The 9,553-nt window shown below is 39.5% G+C and overlaps 1 protein-coding gene across 1 annotated transcript; it reads left to right on the top strand.

Moving 5' to 3' along the window:
* Positions 1 to 1,321: 1,321 nt before the first annotated feature.
* LOC134965530 (apolipoprotein A-I-like) lies at positions 1,322 to 8,949 on the top strand. Its single transcript, XM_063941912.1, has 4 exons — positions 1,322 to 1,456; positions 2,678 to 2,743; positions 7,358 to 7,511; positions 8,077 to 8,949. The coding sequence occupies exons 2-4, from the start codon at positions 2,701 to 2,703 to the stop codon at positions 8,657 to 8,659; spliced, it is 780 nt and encodes a 259-aa protein (XP_063797982.1). The 5' UTR covers positions 1,322 to 1,456; positions 2,678 to 2,700; the 3' UTR covers positions 8,660 to 8,949.
* The last annotated feature ends 604 nt before the right edge of the window (positions 8,950 to 9,553 follow it).

Below are 9,553 nucleotides of genomic sequence, written 5' to 3'. Positions count from 1 at the left end.
TAGAGTTAGGCCCTGCACGGCTGTTTCTCTCTTTGCCTCCTTACAGGGACCTGTAAGTGGAGAAGATCGGAGTACAAGACGTAAGACGGTGAGTAACATCTGTCTGTGTGTTCCTTCTGTGTTCGTCCCTATCTGTCTCCCTTCCTTCAGGGCGAGCGGTGAGCGGTAGAATTTCCACCTGGTGCGAGAGTGCCAATAGGTGAAATTCGGGCTCTGAGGCGGACGCCTGGGATGACCCTCACCTAGCCCGAAAGCACTATTTTCCTCGGTTTTGGAGGGCGTTTCGGTCCACAGTTAGGAGAATGGCACTCAGCAATCTCCTTCCTCCTAGGTCATCGTGTCCGGGTCCGACTGAAGATTTCCAGGTCCGTTGAAGGCTCCGGTACCTGAAGGTGAGAGAGTGCGGCGCCTGGTAAGTGGTGAACCTACACCTGCACGGCAGCAGGCACTACACGCACCGCCGCCCCTCTTACAAAGGCATGCCTGGAAAATTTCCGGGGTTGCCCGTCTGCACAGCGCAGATGGCCCCGGAAATTTTCGGGACATACCACTGAAGGGATTAAATGACCTTCAGGCTGTGTGTATAAGGTGTATATGAAACATAAACGAATTGTGTGAATGTACTCAAACTTTATTTAATGCACAAAGTTATAAAAAAATATTGCCTAAAATGACCTTCAGGCTGTGTGTATAAGGTGTATATGAAGCATAAATGCATTCTGTGCTTAGACTAATGATATCTCATTATGGTATGCAATTATTCCAAAATACAGAAAAATCCAATATCCAAAATACTTCTGGTCCCAAGCATCTTGGATATGGGATAATGAACCTGTACAAGGATTTCATCATACAGAACAAAAGAAGTGGCGTTGTGCAAATGACCAATATTCTAAACCATGGGTCTTCAACCTGTGGCCCTCCAGCTGCTGCGGAACTACACATCCCACCATGCCCTGCCACAGTTTTGCTATTAAGGCATGGTAAAACTGAGGCAGGGCATGCTGGGATGTGTAGTTCCGCAGCAGCTGGAGGGCCACAGGTTGAAGACCTATGTAAAACAAAAGGAGTCTAATTTAATGTGATAATAGTTTCTTCCTTTCTTTAATAAATAATGGTAATACTAAAAGCCTCTTATCAGAAGGTAAAGTTTATAACCTTAATAATAATAATAAGACAGCTGCCGCCTGCCCCTATGAAATGATTTTGTGTGTGTGTGTGTGTGTGTGTGTGTGTGTGTGTGTGTGTGTGTGTATATCTAGGGCTGGGAATGAGACAGCAGATCCTTGTGTTTTCCTAGCTCATCTTGAACTTTACTCCCCAAGTTCCACATGTTAAACTGCATATCCAGCTTATCTCAGCTGATAAAGCCCAGGCTGTGCGTGTACACAGGAGTATAAAATTGGAGAGCTGCCGATCTCAAATCCCATGAACAACTGACAAGCAAGGACAGCAGGTAAGAGCTGAGGCCACCCTCACTGGGCGGCAGCAGGGATCTGCCAAAATTATTTCTAACCTGCATTCACCCTCATTTTCAGGTCAGGGAACATTTTTTACCCTTTACTGATAGCACGATGCTGCATTTGATTGATTTAAAGGGAATTTCTATTCTTATTATTCTTAATAATGGAAATTATAGTTGATTTCCAAGAGGAAAGTATGGTATTTCTGTGTGTATCCTTCAGTAATTTCACAGTGTTTTCTCCAGTTATGTTCTATGTTGCACTGGTGGCAAGCAACATTATTTGTCTCCGTAATACTCTTAAAAAATGTCCCAGCTGGAGCTGGGGTGGTGCAGAGTCTTCTGCAGCCCTGGATTTGTTCTAGTTCAGGAATATTGTCACATGAAATCCTATGCACCACAACCTCAGGCACTATCCAATAAGAGCACATTAGTCTGAGTTCCAGTATATATACAGTGCATTGAGGTTGTGTTATCCACATTATATTCCAGATCATGTAGCTGCCTGGATAAGTTCATGATGAAATCTTATTAAATCAGTATAGTTAGGCACAGACTCTAGAACAGTCACATGGAATGATATGGTATTAAAGCCTTGGAGAATGATAAATAGCATGGTGATAAAGTATCAGCCAATCAGCTCCTAACTGCCATGTTACAGGCAGTGGGGCAGATGTATTAAGTCTGGAGAAGTGATAAAGCAGTTATAAGTGCAAAGTGATAACGCACCAGCCAATCAGCTCCAATATGTAAATTGACAGTTAGGAGCTGATTGGCTGGTGCATTATCATCTTCCATTTATCACTGCTTTATCACTTCTCCAGGCTGAATACATCTGCCCCTGTGTTTGAAAATGACAGTTAGGAGCTGATTGGTTGGCACTTTATCACATTGCTAATTATCACTCTCCAAGGTTTGATAAATCTGGGCCATAGGTTAAAATATTATGTTTAAATGTCCCCTTATATTAACACTGATTTATACGATACATTTAACATATGTGATTCCATTCTGTGAACGTTTTGTTCCATTGTTAGTGTTACACCAGAAATTACAGGAATAACTACAAAAAATGTCTGTATTGATCATTATTCTGTCTGTGCTTGACAATTAACAAACAAGTGTGACATATGGGAAACATGCAATTTTCTGTTTGCTAACTGGAAACATATTACAGCTGAAGACTCCAACATTTCTGTTGTTTTTTTTATATAGTTTGGTAAGGACAAGTTGCAGCTATGAGAGGTTGGACCATAAGCCTTGTGCTACTGTTCCTCACAGGTAAGTGTCTGAGGGAATGGGAGACAGTATCCTTATGATCATCTATACTTTGGGCAGCAAGGTGGCACAGTGGTGTGCTCTATTGCCTGACTGTTTTTATGAGTTTGATTCCTGAGAAGGGCTCTATCTGTGTTGAGTGTACATGTTCTCCCCTTGTTCATGAGGGTAATATCCAAGTGTTCCAATTTCCCTCCCACACTCCAGAAACATACTGGCAGGATAACTGGCTGCTGAGTGTGTGACGGAATTTAGGCTGTAAGCTCCGATGGGACAGTGACTTCATTTGAATGATAAATATTCTCTATAATTGGTAGTGCTATATAAATAAATGATGATGATTATTATAATAAGAATGCGAATGCTTTCATTTTCTTAAGTGGTAATATTATAGAGTTTCTCTATATATAGTGGCAGGGCAACAGCTCTCTATAATACCTGCCAAAACTAGTCGCAGTAACAGACAATGACAGAGGGGGCAGCACAATTTTGACAATCTCGCCTGCAGATGTAAAGAGGCAAACATTTGGTGGTGTTGGCTTTGCCTCTTAAATTATTTCCGCTTTCCATCTGCAGCCGAGATCACCAAATAACTAATCATCAAAAGCTTGCATCCTATTGCATAAATCATAATGTGTACATAATGCCAGCCTAGGTTTGAACAATTCAGTCTCAGTTTTAGTTGAACAGTATGAAAGGATATTTACAGAACAAACCACAAAAACTATTGTCTTTCACTGAAATGGCTGTTACCGTTGTAATTAATGATTATCACATTTTATGTATATTAGTCATGAAATTAGCATATGTAGACATTATATATATATATATATATATATATATACATACATACATACATACATACACTGTATATATAAATACATATATATATATAAATATAAAAATGGGTGTGTATATATGTATATAGTATATGTATAGTGATACACAGAAACATTTATATGTGCGTGTTTGTCTATATATCTTATATAATAAAAGGCCAATAATGCTCCTCACCTCTATGCGGGGAATTTAAGTGTTTTGCGTGATAGATGGAGCAAGTTAATTGTTGCTTTGTTCAGGCACTGGCATTACTGTTATGTTGTTTTGTTATTTTGACGGGCTTGTAACTAGTATATACACGTATATATATATATATATATATAATTATACGCAGCAAGCCCCGTCCTCAGAACGAACACAAAAGCATTCTGAGGACGGGGCTTGCTGCCCCGAAAACGTTAATGAATATACTCTATTTTTCACTACATGATCTCTGAGTGCCGTTATTATTGGACTCGTATCTCATTTCAAATACGGGCACCGGAGCAAGTTGTCATCTAGTTTTGAGTGCCGGCTGACATTGGATTTGTATATATAATTATATATATATATATATATTCCAAATTAAATGTCCGCACTCTCATCTGTGTAATTGTCATCAGTGGCGTGAATGCCTGGTGGGGCATTCACATATACCAAATTGTACAAGACCAATAGGTCTTAACAGAGGGCACTCACCAATCCACAAATTTTTCAAAAGTTTATTAACTTGGATGTGTTAATAAACTTTTGAAAAATGTGTGGATTGGTGAGTGCCCTCTGTTAAGACCCATTGGTCTCATACAATTTGGTATACAGTATATATATATATATATATATATATATATATATATACATATATATATATATATTTATATATATTGGTGCGTATATATACTATATATATATATATATATATATATAAAATATATGTTGGTGAGTATATATATATATATATATATATATATATATATATATTTAGAGAGAGAGAGAGAGGTATGTACAGTATGTGTGTGTGTGTATATGTACACACACACACATATAAGTTTGAAGTATAGTCTATGACAGTGATACGGAAGTATAAAATTAATCTCTGTGAAAGATACACTCAATTGCTCATTAGATAGTTTAAACAAGGGCGTAGCTACCATGGGTGCAGGGAGTGCAGCTCTTATGGGGCCCAGAGCCCACCTTCCCTTTCATAGTTACATGTGCTATATACATTTGTCACCGTTGGGTGACACAATATAGGAAAAAGGGTGCAGGTGCAACATTCACCATTAAAACTATAACAATCATAATATTCGAGGTTCTTGGCATATATTGGCCAGTATATGAGCTTGCCCACCTACTTCACGGTGACCTCGTCGGACAGGTCCCTAACACTATAGGGGTTCCCACCTGGGGCTCAAAGCACCTCCAAACTACCCCAGCCACATTGGGTGATACATAGGGGTCCTTACAAACTTTTGCTTTGGGGTCAACAATATATATGTCCCTGGACATACTCAATGTAACTTAGTATAAAATTAACTGGAGGGCATTAGAATTGAGGAGGCACTGTACCGTGGCACAATATGAAGTGGAGGCACTATAGTGTGGCATAATATGAACTGTGGAACTGTCATGTGGCATAATACAGTATCTACTGGGGACACTGTGGGTGGAATTCAATTGTTAGAAAAGTCGGTTGGGTGTCTTATTTTTTCCTGTCTGTTAGATAGGAAAAACAGACACCCAACTAACTTTTCAAACAATTGAATACCCCCCTGTACTGTATGTCATAATGTGAATAGTGGCTACTGTGTGGCATAATGTCTACTGGCAGCCCTACAATGTGACATAATGTGAACTAGGGCACTCCAATGGTTCATAACATAAACTAGGGCGCTAATACGGGGCATAACATTAACTAAAGCACTACTATGGTTCAGAAAATAAACTAGGGCATAAAATTAACAACTGCTGCAGAGAGATGTCTCTCTAGAAGCATTGGGACAAAAATGTTACTATGGCTCCCACAAAGTTCTGGCTACGCCCCTGGGTTTAAATTCACTGAATTGTTTTGCTGTAGGTTTAACTTGTGTCCGTTATAAATGAGACATGATTTACAGTATACAGGTTGTTTGGCTTGTGTGTACTGTATGTAGTGTGTGTCATATTCTTAGATGTATGGGCTGGAATGAAGATCCTATTCTTGATTTCCCCCCCCCCCATTTATCTTTAGTTTTGTATGGTATATTTTTTTATGACATCCTTTTAGTTCAAACTATAATTTGTACAGTAATAGTGAAATGGAAATGGGATCATTTGTGTTCTCTGACTACTGGTTTAGGGGGCTAAGCCATGGAGAGTGATAAATTGCACAGTGATAAAATTCCAACCAATCAGCTCATAGCTGTCAATTTTCAAACACAGCCTATAACATGGCAGTTAGCAGCTGATTGCCTGGTACTTTATCTCCGTTCAGTTTATATTTATCCCCCTTAATCCTGAATGATGGATCTTGTATATTGATCCACAGAATGCTCTTCTACACTGAACAATATGTGTTATACTCTAGATCACAGGTTCTCAAACTCGGTCCTCAGGACCCCACACATTTCATATTTTGCAGGTCACCTGTAGATTTTTAAAATATGACAGTTGGTGATACACAGTGCACCTGCTGGGTCAGAGCCGGCCTTAGGCATAGGCAAACTAGGCAAATGCCTAGGGCATTTGGTATGCTTAGGGGCACCAGCAGCTTCTGCTGATTAAAATGATATGCGGCATGCCTATATTGTATGTGTGACTGCGGCTGTATCTGCATATGAAATACTATATTGCAGTGTATTCCTGGTAATCACTGTAATGTAGCATTTCGTATGCAGATACAGCCACAGTCGCACACTGAATATAGGCATGCTGCATATCAATTTAATCAGCAGAAGCTGCTTGTGCATCCTAGCCACATAGTAATGCAAATAAGATGCATTTTCATAAACAAAAGGCATCCAACGTTAGCAGAGCTGCCAGCTGACTCATGCCAGGCATCTCCTGCAGAACTAGCGGCGATGCTAGGGGGCACCAGCCAAAATCTTGCCTAGGGCATCATATTGGTTAAGGCCGGCTCTGTGCTGGGTGACATGGAAAATGTGAACTGTGTGGGGTCCTGAGGACCGAGTTTGAGAACCACTGTGTCTAGATAATGTGACATTGCATATTCATGGATTGATACATCAAGCAGTGAAAATATTGTAAAAGTTGCCTATACCAACCAATCACTTTCTACCTATCATTCTATAGAATGTACTTGATAAATGTTACATTGATGCTAATTGGTTGCTCTGGGCAACTTCTCTACTTTTTTCACTGCGTGATACATCAACCCTATAGTCACCTACATTGTGTATCGACAAACTTAAAAAAAAATAATAATAAAAAATAAATATATATATATATATATATATATATAAACTATATATATATATATATATATATATATATACATATATATATATATATATATATATATATAAAACAATATATATATTTATTGATGCATGACAAATGGCAAAGAAATGCTCACTCAACAATGAAACATGATAAAAGAGGCTAAGCTAATTTTATGACTCAAGAAAAGAGAAAAAAAATCCCCCTTTTTTATATGCAAAAGGGTGCTGTACTCCAAAAAAGTGACCACATCAGGCCAACGCCAAATTCTCTCCTCATGTAGGCTGATGCAGGGTAGGGTTGATTCACATGGCAGAGGACAGCACGGTACTCTAACACACAGCTTTGTCTTCTTTCCTCCAGGAACACAGGCTCGCTACTTCTGGCAGCACGATGAGCCCCAAAGTCCGGTCAACCATGTCCGGGAGATGATAGAGGGCTACATACACAAAATCCGAGACATCGGTAAAGAAGCTGTGTCACAGGTGGACACCTCCGATATCGGGAAACAGCTTGAGTAAGTGACCTACATAGAGAAGGGATACAATTCCAAGGAATGGAATACAGCTACGTACTGTAGGTGGCAGGGAGATATGGCATCTGAATTCACTTTCTCTGATATGGATTAGGGTGAGATATAAGATATGATCAATTCATCTATGTCCTTGGTGGACCCCCACACTGAATGGAGGTGTGATGGGTTGCAGACTGATGTACATGGAAGTTTTGCACACTCTTCTTCCATTAAGGCTGCCATCAATAGATTAAAGTCGCAGACTGTCCAATGTTTTTCTGTAGTACTTATTGTTGATGTGGTATAACATGTTGACACGTTAACCCTCATCCTAACCCTAACTGCAGCCTAACCCAAATTGAGCCTAACTGTAAATTCATGAATGTCAGTATTCGGACAATGTTGACATTATGTCGGTGTTGTCATTGTAAACACTTTGACATTCAGAATGTTGTCATTTAAACCTTGTTGCCATCATGGTGTCAGCGTTCTGAATGCCGACGGGGTGACTGCATGCCCTTGCTGTAGTAGCATTAACGTTTATCATCTTCTTTTTCTTTCTATTTAGTTTGAAAATTGCAGAGAAGTTTGATAGTCTCAGCGTCAATGCTCTGTCCCTGAAAAAACAATTGAACCCATACTTTGATAAATTACGAGAGCAGGTGGCTGCAGAAGTTGAGAAGGACATCCCTCTTATCAAAGAAAAGGTCCGTCCACTGGTGGAAAACTTTCAGAATAGATGGGCTCAGGAGGTGAAACGTTTTAGAGAGAAAGTGGAACCTTATGGAGAAGAGCTGAAGAAACAAACCAAGGAAAACCTACAGACCTTCTACAAGAACATCCAGCCCCTGGGTGAGGAGGTTAGAGAGAGGCTGCGTGCTGAGGTTGACTCCCTTCGTGCCAATTTGGCTCCATATGGTGAGGAGCTGAGACAACATGTGACCGCAAAGCTGGAAGAAGCCAAGGCCAGTTATGCTTCCAGGGCAGATGAATACAGAGTTCAGTTCGCTCAGAATATTGAAACCCTGAAAGAGAAATTGGCGCCTGTAGTTGAGAACCTGAAGGAACAGCTCTTGCCACGAGCAGAAGAAGCTAAAGCTAAACTGGCTAAACTCTTTGAGGCATGGAAGGCCAGGGCCAGCCAGGCATAGTGACATCCTCCTCATGACTGTGTGATGACATGGTGCTACATATATCTTCTTCTTTGCCACTATATTACCTTCTTATTCTGCTACCCGAAGCATGATGTTGGCTAAAGAAGGGCAAAATAAGATGTTGCTAAAGTCTAAATCTTTTTTCCAAGCTGCATTAATATTGTCAATATGGCGTAATTATGTGACGTGTGATATATTGTTTACATATTATAAACCGATTACCTCCACTCCAAAGCCATGTCCCTTTCATCTCCCACATTGGTCTTAAATAAAATGCATTCAACAAATACATTGTTTTTAGTGTGTTTTGATAGGAATCTATAAATATGTTATCTACTGTACTATAATGTAACAAAAATACACTGTAAAGAGCACAGAAGGATACAAAGCATATAAATACATGTTTCACAGTACACTATCTTAGCTTAGGTATGACGAAAATTGCGTAAAGGAACTTTAGCACAAATAAAATTAAACAAACTTCAATTTATTTATTTTTTATCACATTTTATCTGTTGGGCAAAATTGTCACCTTAACTGACAGTAAAATATAGATCCAAACAGGTATCAGGGGCAGAATAATCATATTTTACTTCCCCATACTAGTTGAAATGTTTGTTTAAACATAATACTCTGGTTGCATTACTTTGTCTAGCGTTGGTATCACAGTTTATCCTACACAGCCACTTTTCTGCTATTCAGTTTAACTTTTCTCAGAACCCACTTGTCAACCTTTTATAAAGCTGTCATCACCCAGGAACATTGCTAGACTACAGGTCCTCACATCTTTGGGTGTAGTGTGATGCAGCGATGTGCGGTGAGGTGAGGCAGAGCCTCTCCTGTCATACTCCAGTATACACCAGAGTTCTGACTTTAAAAATGATAAGAAAA

Source organism: Pseudophryne corroboree, chromosome 10, assembly GCF_028390025.1.
Source record: "Pseudophryne corroboree isolate aPseCor3 chromosome 10, aPseCor3.hap2, whole genome shotgun sequence".
NCBI classification, from domain to species: domain Eukaryota; kingdom Metazoa; phylum Chordata; class Amphibia; order Anura; family Myobatrachidae; genus Pseudophryne; species Pseudophryne corroboree.
This window is presented reverse-complemented; position numbering and strand designations above follow the sequence as displayed.

Bases quoted from the DNA above. Each gene is read 5' to 3' on its own strand.
- LOC134965530 (XM_063941912.1), top strand. From the start codon at position 2,701: ATGAGAGGTTGGACCATAAGCCTTGTGCTACTGTTCCTCACAG. The intron at 2,744-7,357 runs GTAAGTGTCTGA...TCTTTCCTCCAG, and splicing joins TGTGCTACTGTTCCTCACAG to GAACACAGGCTCGCTACTTC. The intron at 7,512-8,076 runs GTAAGTGACCTA...CTTTCTATTTAG, and splicing joins GATATCGGGAAACAGCTTGA to TTTGAAAATTGCAGAGAAGT.